The sequence below is a fragment of the Daucus carota genome, chromosome 1, assembly GCF_001625215.2.
Source record: "Daucus carota subsp. sativus chromosome 1, DH1 v3.0, whole genome shotgun sequence".
In the NCBI taxonomy this organism is placed as follows: domain Eukaryota; kingdom Viridiplantae; phylum Streptophyta; class Magnoliopsida; order Apiales; family Apiaceae; genus Daucus; species Daucus carota.
Window position 1 is genome coordinate 25,134,347 of NC_030381.2, and position 17,928 is coordinate 25,152,274.

General features: G+C 33.5%; 4 protein-coding genes across 4 annotated transcripts; 2 read left to right on the forward strand and 2 right to left on the reverse strand.

Moving 5' to 3' along the window:
* Window positions 1–368: 368 nt before the first annotated feature.
* LOC108203570 (upstream activation factor subunit UAF30) lies at window positions 369–3,255 on the forward strand. The gene is made up of 2 exons (XM_017372567.2): window positions 369–828; window positions 2,880–3,255. Exons 1-2 carry the CDS (start codon window positions 514–516, stop codon window positions 2,994–2,996), a joined length of 432 nt encoding a protein of 143 aa, XP_017228056.1. The 5' UTR covers window positions 369–513; the 3' UTR covers window positions 2,997–3,255.
* Window positions 3,256–4,728: 1,473 nt separating this feature from the next.
* Window positions 4,729–6,522, forward strand: LOC108203561 ((S)-8-oxocitronellyl enol synthase ISY1). The gene is made up of 2 exons (XM_017372555.2): window positions 4,729–4,927; window positions 5,054–6,522. The coding sequence occupies exons 1-2, from the start codon at window positions 4,889–4,891 to the stop codon at window positions 6,176–6,178; spliced, it is 1,164 nt and encodes a 387-aa protein (XP_017228044.1). The 5' UTR covers window positions 4,729–4,888; the 3' UTR covers window positions 6,179–6,522.
* Window positions 6,523–8,684: 2,162 nt separating this feature from the next.
* On the reverse strand, window positions 8,685–10,422 carry LOC108203586 (uncharacterized). Its single transcript, XM_017372581.2, has 5 exons — window positions 10,265–10,422; window positions 10,135–10,156; window positions 9,936–10,041; window positions 9,461–9,568; window positions 8,685–9,309 (listed from the first exon to the last, which is right to left on the reverse strand). The coding sequence occupies exons 1-5, from the start codon at window positions 10,326–10,328 to the stop codon at window positions 9,208–9,210; spliced, it is 402 nt and encodes a 133-aa protein (XP_017228070.1). The 5' UTR covers window positions 10,329–10,422; the 3' UTR covers window positions 8,685–9,207.
* A 710-nt stretch (window positions 10,423–11,132) lies between these two features.
* Window positions 11,133–15,016, reverse strand: LOC108221721 (probable protein phosphatase 2C 63). Its single transcript, XM_017395608.2, has 4 exons — window positions 14,571–15,016; window positions 13,682–14,055; window positions 11,874–12,110; window positions 11,133–11,637 (listed from the first exon to the last, which is right to left on the reverse strand). The coding sequence occupies exons 1-4, from the start codon at window positions 14,824–14,826 to the stop codon at window positions 11,377–11,379; spliced, it is 1,128 nt and encodes a 375-aa protein (XP_017251097.1). The 5' UTR covers window positions 14,827–15,016; the 3' UTR covers window positions 11,133–11,376.
* Between the last annotated feature and the right edge of the window lie 2,912 nt (window positions 15,017–17,928).

Consider the following 17,928-nt stretch of genomic DNA (forward strand, 5'->3'; position numbering starts at 1 on the left):
CGATGTGTTTAAATTGTGTTGGAACTCTAATTATATTAAATGCAGATATAACGATCTATATGTAGACAAAAATTGCAGATCTTTTGGAACAAGAAAAGAACTATAGAAAAGTATATATTTAGAGAATGGGGGGAGTATTTGTGAATATTTTTTCTATTTTAATATATTTTTGTATGAGATTTAAAACCTGATAAATTTATATATAATTATTATAATATAATAACTTATAATTTAATAGAGTTTAGCCATTAATTGAATATAATTCTATAATTAACCATTTGGGCAATGCTATGAAAAGATAAAGTCCGAAGCCCAACAAGAAGTCCTGAACCTTATAATAATCCTATAAATAACAGCCTCGTCCTCGTATAAGAAAAGCCCAATCTCGTCCTCCATTCAACATTATTATTGCCTCTCTTATCCTCTCACAGACTCACACTAAAAGTACTAAACTCATTTCGTCTCTTTCAGACTCAATTTTCTACACAGAAAAAGCAAGTTATTACAATAATAATGGCAATGTCTTTAGGGGTTTTCACCGCTTTATTCGCCGGCACACCTCCGGCAGCCGTTAATCAACCATTTTTTCCGGTGCCCAAGAAACCGATCTTTGTTACAAGCCCTTCTGCTGCTAATTTGCGCAGACTAACATGCGCTGCTTCTGCTACGCCAAACCCAGTAGAGACGAAGAAGATAAGAGAGCCCAGAGGTATCACAAAGCCCCGGCCGGTGTCGCCGGAAATGCAAGCTATCGTCGGCGTGTCGGAGATTCCGAGGACGCAGGCACTTAAGTTGATCTGGGCTTACATTAAAGAACATAACTTGCAGGTACGCATATAAAATACACACACTTGAAGTTTTGAAATGTGTTTTGGATTATATTGTTGTGTTGAACTGTTGATAGTGTTTTATTTGAACTTGTAGCTTGAAATGTGGGTTTTGTTCACAGAAAAGATTCGATTTCGTCTCCACAAGTTAACCTGTCTGCCTGCAAGGCCCAATCGAAGCAGATTGTCCCGTACTTATATTTTGGTTTTACAACAATTGCAATATTGTACTTCGAAAACTTACAGTTACAATACTCGACTTCGAGGTTCTCCTTAGTGTACTTCCGTCAAGTGTTGCTGACAACGTTATCTTAGAAAGTAAATAGACGATAGCAATAATGTAAGCACAGGATTGCAAATGTTGTAAACTCGAAAGTGAAAAATTTTGAAGAACACAATTGCAAGTGTAGGTCTTAGAATATAACATCCTTAACCCACAAATAAATGCATATCGGACAACCCACCACAGGTTGGCCCAAAAGTGCTAGCAAATTAGTATACATTAGTTATTTCTTTGTCAGACAAAGGGCCCAAATACTTTTTATGTAACTCATGTGGTATGTTACATAGAAGTACGGTATTACGAGTGTTGTAAAGCCCAAAATACAGATACACAAAGTTCATTTTTCTCTCTTGTTTATTATGTTGGCTTATTGTATTATACCAATAGGTCTGTCAGTTTCGGGTTTAGGGTATTCGTAAACTAAACAAGTTATATTTGTTTTGTCAATTTTAAACTTGCTGAACTTTGACAAAAATGATTCTGCGAGCTTAAAAGATTACTACATTCTTTCTATTTAAATTAGTTGGGATCATGTGTTAGAAATTTCCCACCCCTATCTACCAAAATTAGATGAAGCTGATTCTGTTAGATGTATGTGTAGTCTTTACTCTTAAAATGACCTGAAGTGTATAGGCCAATTTTATGCTGATCGGCTTGATTCTTGACTTGTCAAAGACTCACTTTTTTTCCTGATGTTGGTGTATCATATGGGATATATTTGTGCTTTTGGTTGGTAATATACATGATTTTTGTATGTGTTGGATCAGAAGTAACAAGAGGGATGGGAAGTGTGGCTACTATTGATTTTTGAACTTCCTATACTCGATATGTCTGTAGGTAGTGTCACTTGTAATGAATTTGAATCAACTCTGTTGTAAGTGGTGCCATGGTGGTATTTATAGTTATGTTTGTGAGATTAATAAAGGGTTACAGCCTATTAGTAAATATCCCAGTTTGAGATGAACTGAGCTTCAATTATTATCCTCCTTCCCCTCGGTAAAAAAAATAAGATGGCAAAATAAATAGAGTTTAAGTATGGATATTTATGAGAGGGAAGCTGTTGAAGTTCTGCATAATCCAACTTGGTGTTAATTCTGAAAGAAAAGCAGCCTCTTGGCAAAATGAGTGAAGTCTGAAATCAACTTAGTAAAATCAGCGGTCATAATTATTGTTTAGTCTTATTTGGAAAAACTTTGTGATGATGATGATAGCCGATAGGCATATCCTCACTCCTACTATTCGCCATTAACCGCTGCTATATACACTGTTATCTAGTAATATCTACTATGTATATTGTACACATATTGTTGTGCCTAAAGAATAGACTTACCTACATTAATGATATATGATGATCTGGCTCTTGGGAGACACAAGGTATATGTGTTATTGAAACGAACTTTCCCTTTATAGTTGGCTTACTGGCTTCATGTATTTTACTTCTGATAGATTTAGTCTGTCAAAATAATGACAATGTTATGATTTTTCATGCTGATATTTCAAATGTGTGAGAGCAAATTATATGATGATTTTTTCCCCCATTGTATTGAAACTAACCTGTTTGCAGGACTATAAGACTATTATCTGGAGAACTTGCTCAGAAAACAATCTGATAAGAATATTTGATCTCACTCTATATATGGTGAAAAAGAACATGACCACATGCTTTTATGATTGGTTGCATTCGGAACCAATACCGTGAAATGTTTACATGTCACATACAGCTTGTTTTTTTAAATAATAACTGAATCTTTTTTCTTACTTGTCATTAGGACCCTGAAAACAAGAAAATAATCATCTGTGATGAGAAGCTGAAGAAAATCTTTAAAGGGAATGAACGTGTTGGATTCCTTGAGGTTGCAGGGTTAATTAGTCCTCACTTTCTTTAGGTGGACTGTGTGGCATGGTCTACCAAGTTTTTCTTCCTTATTACAGTATTAGTCTAAATGGCGGTCTAGCATGGTTCACAATCTATATTCAGAAACAGTAGTGCTGCTTTCAGTAACCTTTGTAGCCACGGGTTAGTCATACGGGTTTAACTCAGTTTTGATTTATCAAATAGTCGTTGGTTGTGTTTTTGTAGTCACTTGTAATGTTCAACTTCTTCAATCCAGTTATATTTAAATTGCTTTATGGTTTATATTTAAATCATGGGTCCGAGTCCCTTGCTACGTCATATGTAGCATACTATCGGCGGGTTACCCTAGGATTTTGATGAAAAGACATGGAATTATAGTATCTTTCGGCAGAAAAATCACTCATTTTTGAGGTTTACTATTTCGTGTTTTTTTCTGCATGCTGCAACTTATAATCGATTGTTGTAGGACGGACAATTTCGAGTATCGGGTCGAGTTCTATTTCGTGTTTTTTTCTGCATGCTGCAACTTATAATCGATTGTTGTAGGACGGACAATTTCGAGTATCGGGTCGAGTTGATTGTTGTGGATCAAATTTTTTACCTAACCTAAACCCGACCCACACTACTCACGGGTAACTCAAATCTGATTCGACTCATAATATTTTCAAATAAATATTTTTTTAAATAATAAATAAATGTCACTTTAATCCAAATAAATTAATTTTTATTAAATTAAATAATTTTTAATAAATTTAACTAATAAAAATTACAAAAATAGTATAAATATATGTATTTTATATAAATATATATAATATTTATATTATAATATAAATATATGTATTTTATAACATTTATATTATATATTAAATTTCGGATGATTTTAAGTCAATTTTGGGTAAACCGAATTCAATCCGAAATTGATCTGTTTTTTTTCGGGTTGATTTTGGTTTAATCCGAATTTGATCGACAGATGAATTTTATGAGTTTCTTGTAGGTTGTCAGGTCGAGTCTAGTATTGCGGGTCTTCAAATGTTGTGGACCATTACATTAAAACAAAGGTACCATAGATAAAAGTATAAATTCGTATTATCGGATCACAAAGATAAAATTAAAATTTGTCTAAGACAGAGAAGCAAAAATTGAAGAGGACAATAAGAAAGAAGCTTTTGCTTTGCTTGGTTTTGTCGTGCCGTAGTAGCTCTTCTCTGCTGCCCGTCAAAAAATATACGTGTTCAGGGTTATCTACAATCTACATGTGCCGCTGGATAGAACCAACTTGAATTCTCCGCCTACAAACTGCACGTTCCCACCCACTGATATATATCACCAATTTGTCTTCTTTATTTATTATTTTTAAGTTAAAATTCTATTATATATATATATATATATATATTTTGTTCATATTTCTTTTCTGGTTATCCAATCAATAATGATAACAAATATTTTAATGTATATGAAAATTTAAAATTTCGATAATCACTCGCTCACTTATCTGATTTAATAATAAATATTATTGAACAAATAGAGTCACACCATGTAAGTAAATAAATATTAATTATCAGAAAAAATAGTGACACTGTGGGAGTAATGTTCAATTGAAATTGGTGAATTGTATGTATCAAATTTTAATTATTATTTTAATACATTTTGAAATAACTGAATTTTATTGTATACAAATAACTTAAAAACTCAAACTTACTAATAACATCTTAAATAAATAAAAGAAAAAAATATTAAAGAAAAAAAAGCACGAGAACATACCAGTGTGTGGTGGTGGTAGTAAGAAGGGTTTTACATAGAAGCGGCTTCAATTATGACTGCTACCCCCTTCCTTTTTTATACTCCATTTCAATCATAAGACAACATAAATAAAATCTCGCTGCCCATCTTCTCAATCTTCATCTTTCACAACCAAACAACACGATGAGCTGGTGGTGGTCTGGCGCTATCGGTGCTGCTCGGGTATCTCTCTCCCTCCTCTCTCTCTCTCTCTCTCTCTCTCTCTCTCCCCTTCCCCTCTCTCTGATTTCAATTTGTGAGTGATATCAATATATTTATGTCTATGTCTATGTATCTGTGTATGTGCAGAAAAAGCTAGAGGAAACGGAGGCACCGCCCAAATACGAGAGCGTAGCCCTGGTGATCGGCGTGACCGGCATCGTCGGCAACAGTCTCGCCGAGATCCTCCCTCTCTCCGACACTCCCGGCGGTCCTTGGAAGGTCTACGGCGTGGCTCGTCGCCCTAGGCCTTCCTGGAACGCCGATCACCCTATCGAATACATTCAGTGCGATATCTCCAACACTGATGAAGCCCAATCCAAGCTCTCCCAGCTCACTGATGTTACTCACATCTTTTATGTCACTTGGTCTAGTAAACCTAGTGAAGCCGAGAACTGCAAAAGTAATGGACATATGTTTCGGAATGTTTTGAATGCTGTGATTCCGAATGCCATTAATTTGAAACATGTGTGTTTGCAGACGGGGAGGAAACATTATTTGGGTCCTTTTGAGTTGTATGGGAAAGTAGCCCATGATCCTCCATATAGCGAGGATCTTCCGAGGTTGAATGTGGAGAATTTTTATTATACGTTGGAGGATATTTTGTTTGAGGAGGTGGAGAAGAAAGAGGGATTGACTTGGTCGGTCCATAGGCCGGGGAATATATTTGGGTTTTCTCCTTATAGTATGATGAATTTGATTGGTACGTTGTGTGTTTATGCAACAATTTGTAAGCATGAGGGTGTGCCCATGAGGTTCCCGGGGGCTAAGGCTGCTTGGGAGGGGTACTCGGATGCTTCGGATGCGGATTTGATTGCTGAGCATCAGATTTGGGCGTCTGTGGATCCCTATGCCAAGGATGAGGCATTTAATTGTAGCAATGGCGATGTGTTTAAGTGGAAGCATTTGTGGAAGGTGTTTGAAGAACAGTTTGAGGTAAAATGTGCAGATTTCGAGGGGGAAGGGTTGTGCTTGGTGGACTTAATGAAGGATAAAGGGCCGGTGTGGGATGAGATTGTGAAGGTGAATGGGCTGACTCCTACGAAGCTGGAAGATGTAGCAATATGGTGGTTCGTTGATATGGTACTTGGGATTGAATGTCCTTTGGATACAATGAATAAGAGTAAGGAGCATGGGTTTTTGGGCTTCAGGAACTCAAAATCGTCGCTGATCACCTGGATTGATAGGATGAAAGGTTACAAAATTGTTCCGTAGATTATGATCATTCCAATGCAATGGTTTATTTCAGTTCGTGTTGATTTGAGTATGTCTATGTTATTGGGATGGAAGGTTAAAATTGTTCCGTAGATTATGTTCATTTCGTTCAATGCTTGCATCTCAGTTGGTTTTATTTTGAAGAATAAACGTTATTCAATGTGGAAAATAGTAATAAATTGAAGGATTGCTTCCGCAACTTGTACACTGTTGTAGTTGTTTCAAGGACCAGTAAACGTTAATTTCTTCTTGTGTTTGTTTATGCATTCTTTGTACTTCAATCCTGAAGGCATTGATGAGCCTTCCGAGTGTGTTTTCTTCTATTTACAGTCCGATTATCTTTATTTCCTTTGTACAATTTGATGCTGTTATTTTTTCATCATTATGATATATCTTTTCGTGGAATTGTTGTCTGTAAGGGAACCAAATTATGTTTTCCTAGACTATGTATAAAAGATGTTTTCAAGAGTATGTATCAAAAGTATACCAAGTACACTTGTAGTCTTGTAGGCCTGCAAATAGAAGCTTAGACGGAATATGAGATGTAACAGAAGCCCCGGTTGTCTTGTAGATGTTTGTTAACCTCAACAATGTTCAGGACCAGTGATTAGCATTTTGAGCTTCTAGTAAGTTAAAACTTGCATTGCCGGTGGAACTAGTTTTCTGCAAGAACAATTTTCCGCTAGAACTGCAAAGAGAAGAATGCGAGGGATGTTTCTTGGGTTGTTTGAAAGAGAAGAATGTGAGCCCCCTTCATCTCCTTCCGGTTCGGGTATGAGAATAAGTTAATTGGTTTCTTGAGTCTATAATTTTGGGTGTTTACCCTCATTATTACTGTATTCATTATTAATGTATTCATTATTAATGTCCTGAATTTTGGGTGTTAGACCCTCATTATCATTGTATACATTATTAATGTCATGATCCAAAAAATTGTCTCAAATATCTTTTATTAATGTTGCCTCATGTAGCGTTCACTAGACCCACTAATTTCGTACACGACACGATTGCACGACATGAAAACGCGATGAAAATTTCATATTTGTGTTTACATTTTTAGTACACGACACAAAAGTACACGAACACGAAAGTACACGATTTTATTTCGTGTCAGTTTCGGTTTACCCATCGGGTACACGAAACGAAATACACGATATAATTAATTAATTATAATAATAGATAATTAATAATAAATAGTAATTACATGATTATCATATATAATTTAATTGTAATAGTAGTTTGTAAATAACATAGATATAATGTCAAATGATATATAAAATTTAATTAAATATCAAAATTTAAAATATTAATATGTAATTTAATATTCTGTTTTTTTTGTTTCGTGTACTTTGCGTGTTCTTTTCGTGCATATAGTGTATATTTAGTGTCGTGTACATTTCGTGTACAATTTGTGTCGTGTATTTTTAAGCACACAAAAATTTCGTGTACTTCGTGTCCTGTCGAGTTGTTTCGTTCTTTTTTGCTGTCATGTTCGTGTTTGGATTTCGGGTACACGAGTTCATTTCATCTCATGTTTGTGTACTAGGTACATGACACAAAAGTACACGACACGACACGAATTGTCATGTATGAGATAGGGGTATCAGATGCATTTTTTATTTTTTTTTTGTTTTTATTTAAGTAATGAAATTTTAATATTTGACACAAAATAAAATTAATGATGCAAAAATATATAACTATAATAATTTTATTAATATAAATTAATAACTTAATTTTTACAAAAAATTTATATATTGATTCCAGCACTCAACCATGATATCAGATATAATACCTCAAACTCATATAAGCTTAACCCGATTCCACATCTCAACACCATACGCCATACCACCCCTCGAACCAAACGACCCCGGGGGTGTTTGAAAGGACAATCTGAGTTCTTTGGGATGTTTCCACCTCTGTTATGCCAATTGCCAACAGAAGCCCCAGACATTCTTTTTGACATTACCTAAACTCCTGTCTTACGATTCTTCAACGGATCAAGGTGATGTTTGGTATTGTATTTTGTCTTCTGTTATCAGAAACAAATTTCATGTTTTTTCTATTTAGTTTTTAAGCATTATTTTGTGGTTATATATATCTTCTGAAAACTATTTTGAATAATATGATCAAACACCTTCTTTTCTTCTTTTTTTCAAAACTGTTTTTCCGTTTTTAAATAGAATACAGTTTTGTGGTTATGAAACCACACAAGGTGCGGTGGCATTTTTTTTCTTTTGTGTTTTTGTTTTTAGAAATAATATTACAATGTTTCCTAATTTTATGTTTTCTGAAAACTGTTTTCCAGAAAAGGTCAGCCATAAACCATTAGGTTGTTCATCAATGTTTGGCCACTGCAGTGTTTGTGATGAACAAATGATATTGTAGCTACAAATCTATTAAAAATGCGAGTATTTGCAATCTGTGACACGAATGTCTGGCTTATGCTCTCCTCTGTTGATATTCAATCACATATTGTTAGAATCCATAATGAATGTCACACTTCACATCAGCTAACCTGGTTACAATTAATATCAAATGCAACAAAAGCACGGTAGCAAAACAAAAGATCAAGGGTAAAGAACTCTTCTGGAGAATAATGTTTTCCAGCTTAAAAAAATGAGGCACCAATATAACAATCAACTCACAGCCTCGGGAATCTGGCAACAGCTGCAATGGAGGCCAAGGCCTAATAGAGGCCGAGTCTTCTGGGGATATTGAATGAAACATCAAAAGAATTGTTCTTCTCATTAGGCTCCCTTCATGGCTGTTACAACATTGTAACTTTCATTCGGAACAGTTGTCTAAAGTCTGACCAATTAGAGCTTCTGCGAGTATGAAAGTGTAATTTGCTTGTAACAGCTGAAGCTGCTGCTAGTCTTTAACAGCATCAAGTAACAACAATCAACACACAGTCCCGTCGTTTCTACAACAATCAACACTTTGTTCTTTTTTTAAATTAGACCATAGGCTTGAACATTGACAAACCAATTTAGTTTTAATTTTGATCGGCAGTAGTTCCTCACTTGGTGTCAGAGATTTGAAAGCATAACTGCTAGCTGCTCATCTGAAACCTTTACATCAACACAGAATCCTATAGAAGAAGCTAATCGTGCTGCTATCTGATGTTTACACTGCATAAGAAGCAAAACAAGCATACCCAATGTGCAGGAAACTCAGCATCACAAAAATCTCATCATAAAATTGCAAACAGAAAAGTAATGAAAATGAATTAGCAAAAAAAAAAGAAGAAAAGTAATGAAAATGAAAGTTGCTAGTACTCACAAATAGCTGTCTCCCATTCTTCACAATGTCGTAGAAAAAAGAATGACAACTACAGTAGTGTTCCGGGAAGCAAAAATACTCTTCCTTCCTCTTCGATTCCCCCATAACCTACATCGAATCAACAGCCACCACACATTATCCTCCTAAAAAGAAAATAATCACCATCTATAGCTATCGGTACATAACAGGAAAATAAATTCAAAAACACACATAAACACATCCTCTATATTCAATTTTAAGTAGATAATTAATTTGCAATATCAAAATTCAGCAATTAGTACGACAATACGAACATTAATCAAAACCCAGCTCAATTATCAGCACCGATATTTAAATGTAAATCTTGCAGTACATAAATTTGATCAAATTTCAGTAATTACTAAAAATGGCATGAAAGTGGCCGGAACACGACCCGAAACCCGAAACTAGATAAACAAACAAAGTATTCAGATGGGGTTTAAGAAATGGACAAAACCTGAAAGACAGTGCGGCCGGATAGCTGACCAGAAATCTTTTTAACCCCTTTAAGGTCCACAATTCTAGCAGCACTCTCCAAGTTCTTACCAAACAAAAAATGCAATCTGAATCACAACAAAAATACCCAAAAAAAATTATTCATTTCAGGACAAGAAAATCGATAAACTAAACGAGTATGCATAATTATATGCACTTACATTTCAAGATGCTGAGAATTCACTGTTTTTTTTCCAGTTCAACCAAACGATTAACAGGAGACATTAGATGCACAAATAAATTAAAATAAAATTTAAAAAATCAGCTGTTGAGATGAATAGTAAAATGGACCTGAGCGAGTTGACTCAATTTCCTTCCAAACAGACTCAGCAACCAAATGAGTTGTAGTTATCATATTTGAATGCAACGAAAGATGAGTGGAAAATTGTAAAACTCGCTCTTTTTCAGATACTTGTAGCTTGTAGCGCTTACTGTTGGCTTGACTGTTCCATTTTTAAAGAATTATTTTCCTTTCTAAATATTTTGTATGTGAAATGTTAATTTTAACTATGATATTTCTATTAGTTTGATAATTTTATTATAATATTAAAATATAAATTATTTCAGAAGTACACGAGCGTGAGACTCGACTAAGAATGTTTTGTATATGTTCCGGAAAAAACAAGAATGTTTTGTATAGTTTGCCTTAAAAAAAATGTTTTGAATAGTATTTTAGTCGTTAAGATTGGGTAGCTACGTGATATACTTTCTAATTTCGGTGGACAATCTAATATAAAATTTTATAAACATGAGATAAATTAACTTTAATTAAACAATTTTTATAAAATTAACAGTGCAGTAACGTATATCCCCCCTAAATTTATGCATACACATCTTAACTTTATTATCGAACCAAATAACTTCTAATTTTATTGAAATTATCTACATAAGAAAACAGAGTTGATTTGGTCTAAAATAAAACCATAATATGTATAAATATATTTAAGCTGTACATATATTTATAACAGAATCGTAAAATATCTAAAACAATATCCATAATTACAATTATATACGATCGTAATTGTAAATGAATTACTTTTAACTGAATTTGATTTGTGAGGGTTTGAGTGGCTGCGAAGACAAATATGTTTCGTGAAACTGTTAAAATAAAATATTAATGAAGCTCTTCGTAATTAATAATCTATATAAATTTTTTGGCTAAAGGAAAAATCAAATGCATCTTTTAGTAATCCATCCTGCTGCATGTTATAACAAAACGATGCCAACCCTTTTACAATGTTAAGAAAAAGGATGGCATGATCCTGCTAGCATGTAGAAGATATAAGAAACAACTAAAACTTGACTTGCTGAAAGGTGCTGAATCCATGCAATATATACAATCATCTATCTCTATTATCCACTATTACCGTCAATCTTTGATCGATTCTAGTCTATAGAAGCTCTTAGATTATAAGACCGTCCACGACATCACCAGTTTTATGGGAGAATATGTCTACCGGAGGAGTAATGCAGCCATTGGTGGTATGCTTATACTTGTGATTAGGAGAACCAGCATGTTGATCAAGATAAATCACAATAACAGTGATATCGTCATGGTACTTGCGCCTATTTCCCTTTGGTTTATTCTTGATGTCCCTGTACTTCATGTCCAGTTTCTTTCCGACTTCTCGGATCGCTGTTGAAACTAATCTCTTTGCTATTCCCTACAAGTATCGAAAGATAAGGTGTTAAAATGAGGATGTATGAGCACTATTAGTTGGGAATTACTGGTGATTTCTGCTTTAGATACATGAAGTGCAAGGGTTTCCAATCCCATAACTACCACAGATACAAGTGCAATAAGTCTTCAATATAAAATGAGGTGGTAACTAAAAGGTAGTGTGCTACTTTAACCACTTTGTAATTTGTATGCAAAGATAGGAAAATTATTAGAACTCACAGCTCTTGGGTTTTTAACCACGATATCTACTGCTTCTTCATCAGTCAAATGTTCCCAAAGGCCATCAGACGCAAATATTAAGAACAAGTCATGTGGTTTAAGCTTTCTAGAAATTATGGCGGGCTCCGCTGACAATACAGCACGTCTCAAGGGGACAGGGTTTCCAAACTGCTGAAATATAGGATCTCTGTTGAACTCAGGTCTCTTAAGATATACATCACCAATAGATCTCGATACCTGAAAAAAGAAAACATTCAATTGGCATGTCCAAACAATACATGCTATGTGTAAAGTTCAAGAAAAGAGGAAAATTGATATATTCTTAATGTAAAGTTAAAGATAAGAGGAAGATTTCCAGCCAGCCAAAGGCATATATTCTGTGTAGTATCATTATGAGAAAACATGTAAATTACCTTTCTACATTGTAACGAAGGGAACAGATAACTGTACGCAATTATATACACTAGAATCACTTGATATCTCTTTCTTAGATCTTTAGGTATGTTCATTGGGGGCCACTAGGGGCAATTAACCCTGCTGAACTTATAAATATAAATATTTATAATTAATATATTAAACTAAAATTTATATATGCATTGTACAATCTGACCCAAACAAATTTATAATTTTGACCCAAATTATTTTTTTTATCAAGTTCCTGAAATTTTTGACCCCACTCACACCAGTAGATACATGATTACTTGCAATGATCGCATGATACAAGTGAAAAATAGGCAAACATGTGATTGTCATAATAATAAAGAATGCACAACTGCCATTAGAAAAAGACTTGACAACTGCTTTAGATGCTTCTTCTCATAACCTGAAGGGTAAAGATAAAGGAAAAAGCTATAAGTGGAACAAGATGCCATGAAGAAGAGATTTATGCAACTGCCTAGCATTTATGTTTCATGCAAGATAGATTCCTTTCGATCAACAACGGAGGAGAAACATAAGCAAAAAAAAGCTAAAAAGCACAAGTTGGAAATGGAGAATAAAGTGCCGGAAACTATTTTGAAATTATTAGATGTGGACAGTGAACAAGATGTTGACCCCTAGGTAGACCAGACGTTGACCTCATTGACGAACATACATTTAAGAATCAGATATTTGATATATTTGCGGAATGTTATTCATAATCTGAATTGCATATTGTTATTATTGCTTTAGCATGATCATGACTTCATGTCACAACTGCAAATTATAACAACGACAACAGTAAGTTTCTAAGCTGAATTAAAGATGGAACCTCTAGTTTTGTTAATACCTCTATTGAAAGAACTAGCAATTGTTAACCCTCAGGTAGAAATCGAATTCAGGAAGCGAAATAAAATTTCCCCCCATCTAAAAAATGAGTCACGAAAAGGTAATATTTAACCTGAAGACTGTTTCCATTGAGCAGTTTACAGCTGTAGGTGCTTTAACTTCCAAGGCAAAAAAATCATAATTTAACAAGTGCAAAATTAAAACTTTGCTTTCACTCATGCCATAGTGTTGCAATTCATTAAACAGATTAAAACAACAGCATGCTCAGTGATCAGATTTGAAAAAGCTCAATTCATAATTTATCATAAAAATATCACAGTACGAACAGAGTACAGAAGGATTGCAAATATTTTTTTTCATCCTTTTAAGCAGGTTACTTTTAGATTTTTATCCATGTACAGGATATATAAATCAGGAATCAATATAGCATATATTGCACAGGACTCACATGCAGGATCCCGGTAGCTGTTACAACTAAGCTGACTTGGGTTTGGTTCCTAGTCAAGTATTAGATACAGTAAAACCATATAAGAACACAGTACCTGTATTATGCCATTTATTCTCCAAACCCCGCGGCAGTATACCACAATAGGCGTATCATCGGGATGAAGTGCCTCTACCTCCCTCCTCACCTCCTCGTCAGCAACATTATGATCATTTGACAAGCGTTCCGCAATAACAGATTCCTTTTGCCCATTTAAAATCCTCCTCCCAAGAACAACTCTTGAATCACCCAGATTAGCTACATATAGTTCATTATTTGAAATGGCACCAACAAGACAGCATGATCCAACAGATGCCATTTGGGGTCTGACAGGCAATTCCCGCCTTACTAATTGAATAAACTCCTCCTCTGTAGCACTAAATGCTTTCCTTAATACCTCTGCAGATAAACCCTTCTGCTCTGACTCAAATTCTAAACACAAAAAAGTCGAACAAACATTAGACCCAAATAAAATAAACAAACATTAGACCCCAATAATGCAAACAGCTCTTCAGCAACAGAACAAAAAAAGACCAAAAACAATTTGAACACACAGCAAGCACCCACACAATTTTAACACACAGCCTCGCTAGTTTCTACACGCAATATAATTTTTATATTTCAACAAAAACCACAAATCAGATGCTAGTGATGCATACTAAAACGGCAGCAGACACACATCTTTCTGAAGTAACATATTTGTAAGAACAAAATATACAAACAATAACATAAGAAACTATTAAGTCTAAAGATGCAAACTACACACACATTATTTTTCCAATATAAAGCAGTTAAACAAAAAGATACAAACTTTACACATCAAAACCACAACAGAGCACAACCAAAACAAAAAATCACAAAATCAAACCAACCCAACAGTCAAAAATTTTCAAAAAAGCCAAAACCCCAAGAACACAAGATTATGAGATGGGTCAAAAAGGGCATACTCTGAACAAAATTAAAAAGATGCTTATTGACAAATCTCGAAGCTTCAGGGCCACCATGTCCATCATAAACCCCAACAAAAGTACTATTCGGTGTAGTGATAACTTGACTCTGATCCTCAAGCGTTGAATTTGCTTGCACCACAGCTATTGAAAATTCACCACAAGCATGTTGTTTTAAATCACCGTGCCATAGCAGCCCATCACTGCCACGTAGTCCCAGACATCTTTCTAAGCCTTTGTAGCATGATCGCAACATGGTTTATGAAACCCCTCTTTGTTTTTTGTGTGTCTGTTTCAATGTTGGTGTGTTTGGTTTTGTATGTAAAGGGTTTGGAGTGAATGTGGGGTTTAGAAAATTCTAGAGAGAGAGAAGAGAGAGAGATGGTGTATTGGTGTGGAAGGTAAGTGTAATGAAAATGGAAAAGATGTGTTTATACCGCGTGAGTGAGGGTGACCAAGAAAACGAGACCAAAATATATGCTTACGTTTGTTTGGACTCGTTCTCGTTCCAAAATAAATGTCGTTTTATAATATATCAATGTTGATTATATTAATTTAAAATATGAATATTATATTTTAATCTGAAAATAGAGATTTAAATATAAATTTTTTTTTCATCATAAAATTATTTCTTAAAAGTCGAAAGAATTATTGTCGAGGACTAAGATAGCCGAATTTTTCATTGGTTTTGATGTGATTTTCAAAGGGTTTGTTAGAGACTTGACCTATTCTCCCCCGTTATTTTTCTATTTCATTTTACTAGAATATTGATTGAAGACGTGTATCATACTCTGAACGTGTGCTTTATTAGTTTATTATACAGAGCAGAATAATGGATTCATGATTTATCTGATTAATCGACTTCTAGAATTCAGATCAAAATATGGCAAAAGATACAGATAATTCAAATGATCTTGGCGAGATTTGAATGTAACTCCATTTCCGCAATTTAAATAGTTTATAACTAAAAGTAGATATTAGATGTATCGCGTCGCGTCAGTGACAGAAAATATACGATAAGTATTAATTTGAGATATGATTGAACAGTCACGTCGTTATATTTTAAAATAATTTTGACTAACACGTCAGTATGAAGATAAAATTAATGGATATCTCTGAATTTGAAATAAATTGAGATAAGATCGAAGAGTCACGTCAATATATACTATAATATATTTGATTAACACGTAAGTTTGAGATAAAATTAGTAAATATGATCAATAAAATTTTATCAATTTGAGATGAGATCGAGAAGTCACGTCACTATATATTAAAATATTATTGATTATTCAACTCAACGTGAGTTAAAATTAATTGACATTATTATCAAAATATTTGGCCTAATTTGATAACACAATAGTATTACAACTTATAAGAGTTGGGTTCTAGAAGTCTTTGATCATAGAATTTTCGATTTTAAAGAACGCTTCCTATTTTAGAAATTTCTAAATTGAATTATGATAATATAAAGAAGTATGTATTTAAAAATTATGCAAATTATATTTGCAAAACATATATATATATTCAGTTGGATTTTATGGAGATTTCAAAATTTTGGAGTCTTTAAAGATAACATTATCCACTATTAAAGGCCTTGTTAAATCTTAACGGTATTTGCTGAATGAGTGAAATTCTAAACCAGTGATAAATATGAATGATCTAGAGATGATGTTGATGATATTGTTCGTTAATTTTGAATAATATATTCTGAATGATTGAAGAATTTGGATGAATGATGAATATGAATACTCAAATGAGTGGTGAAGTTTGATAAAAAAATTCATTATTTTCTTAACGATGAAATTTAATATTTTAAAATCTTGGAATTTCATAAATATTCATTTTCATTGCACAAAAATAGATTCATGTAATTTTTTGATGATTTTTCTATTCTCTAATTTATACACATGAATTCGATTACTTTATTTGTGTATCTAAGTGAAAATATATTTTTATAATTGAAAAGAATTTATAAACTATATGTATAATTTATAGTTCAGATAAAGGCATGGATTATATTAATTTTAATAAAAAAATAACTAAAAAGTAAAACAAGAAAAATAACATATTAATTTTTTTAAAGATTATTATAATTTCAAGTGTTTGAAATTATGCATGGTACCATTATTGGGTTATGCAGAGCACACATGAAGGCATCTGAGACCGTCTGGACAACAGAGACTCTGTTTTTAAAGGTGAGTCGTTCAGATAATTGTTAGGCATCCACCTAAAACAAAACATATAACAAATGATATTAACAACAGAAATATGTATTTTAGGTTCATCCAAAAGTTAACAAACGAGGCCTAAATAAATATAACAACCAATGGCTAAAATTAAAAGTTGATTAAAACAGTTTTTTAAAGTTAAAACCTCAAGTATACATATATCTAAAAGATACAGATACGCACAATGTAAGTTGAAGATTAAGTGCAAGCATATCCGGCACTTTGATTATTCATATAATCTCGTTGCATCAAGTATCATGCATAAATCTTTATAAAATCAGTAGTTACAAAGCAGATTAAAGTATATCTGTTAAAATTCAAGACTCATATCACGTTTAGTAAAAGTGAGTTATATGGTGAAGTACCACTGATTTTTCGGTGATAACTATTGTTTCCCAGCAACCTAACATAGTAACAGTGTAGAATTAATGATGCTAAAGTCATTGCAAAACTAACATATCTTGTTAAACATATAATAGTGTAGAATGATGCTAAAGTCATTGCAAAACTGCTAGCAGAATAATTTTAAAAAATGCAGAACAAGTTAATCGACAATAATCAATTTGATCTTCACAAAAAACATTATTTTATGCAGAATGGGGTAATTTGATTTTGTAGAACATGTTTTGTTTTCGGATGACAAAGGAACTTATAACATTTTCTTTTGCATATAATCAACAGCCATGTTGCTGAAAAACCCATTTGCAAAAGAATGGGTTATGTATAGAGTGCTCAAATCAAATTGTGAAACACTAATAGTCATTGATTTTAATGGGTGGTAACCCTAATACTGAGAACATATTTTCGCGGGAGAACATGAGTTGCCGATCAAATTGAGGCAGCAGAACGTGAGTTGTCGATGACATAATGACTTTACGTTATATGTATATATGTGTTTTACATCACGTAACTATAGCCCAGAAAATGTGTTAATATAGTAAAGATCAGTCAGTTACAAAGAATATACACATTGTATAAATACGTGTATTTAGTGTAGAAAATAAATTCAAAAACTGCACACAAAAAAAAACAACACTTTAATTATGGTCCGTTAGATAATTAAAGGATGGAGTGTGGCGCCCTCCAAACCCGGGTCAGAAGTTTGGGGTCCACATCTCAACATAAACCTG

Bases quoted from the DNA above. Each gene is read 5' to 3' on its own strand.
- LOC108203570 (XM_017372567.2), top strand. From the start codon at position 514: ATGGCAATGTCTTTAGGGGTTTTCACCGCTTTATTCGCCGGCACACCT. The intron at 829-2,879 runs GTACGCATATAA...ACTTGTCATTAG, and splicing joins TTAAAGAACATAACTTGCAG to GACCCTGAAAACAAGAAAAT.
- LOC108203561 (XM_017372555.2), top strand. From the start codon at position 4,889: ATGAGCTGGTGGTGGTCTGGCGCTATCGGTGCTGCTCGG. The intron at 4,928-5,053 runs GTATCTCTCTCC...GTGTATGTGCAG, and splicing joins GCGCTATCGGTGCTGCTCGG to AAAAAGCTAGAGGAAACGGA.
- LOC108203586 (XM_017372581.2), bottom strand. From the start codon at position 10,328: ATGATAACTACAACTCATTTGGTTGCTGAGTCTGTTTGGAAGGAAATT. The intron at 10,042-10,134 runs GTAAGTGCATAT...GTTGTGATTCAG, and splicing joins AATTCTCAGCATCTTGAAAT to ATTGCATTTTTTGTTTGGTA. The intron at 9,310-9,460 runs GTGAGTACTAGC...CTTCTTATGCAG, and splicing joins AGAATGGGAGACAGCTATTT to TGTAAACATCAGATAGCAGC.
- LOC108221721 (XM_017395608.2), bottom strand. From the start codon at position 14,826: ATGTTGCGATCATGCTACAAAGGCTTAGAAAGATGTCTGGGACTACGT. The intron at 14,056-14,570 runs GTATGCCCTTTT...TTTTGTGTTTAG, and splicing joins TCTTTTTAATTTTGTTCAGA to AATTTGAGTCAGAGCAGAAG. The intron at 11,638-11,873 runs GTGAGTTCTAAT...CGATACTTGTAG, and splicing joins TGGTTAAAAACCCAAGAGCT to GGAATAGCAAAGAGATTAGT.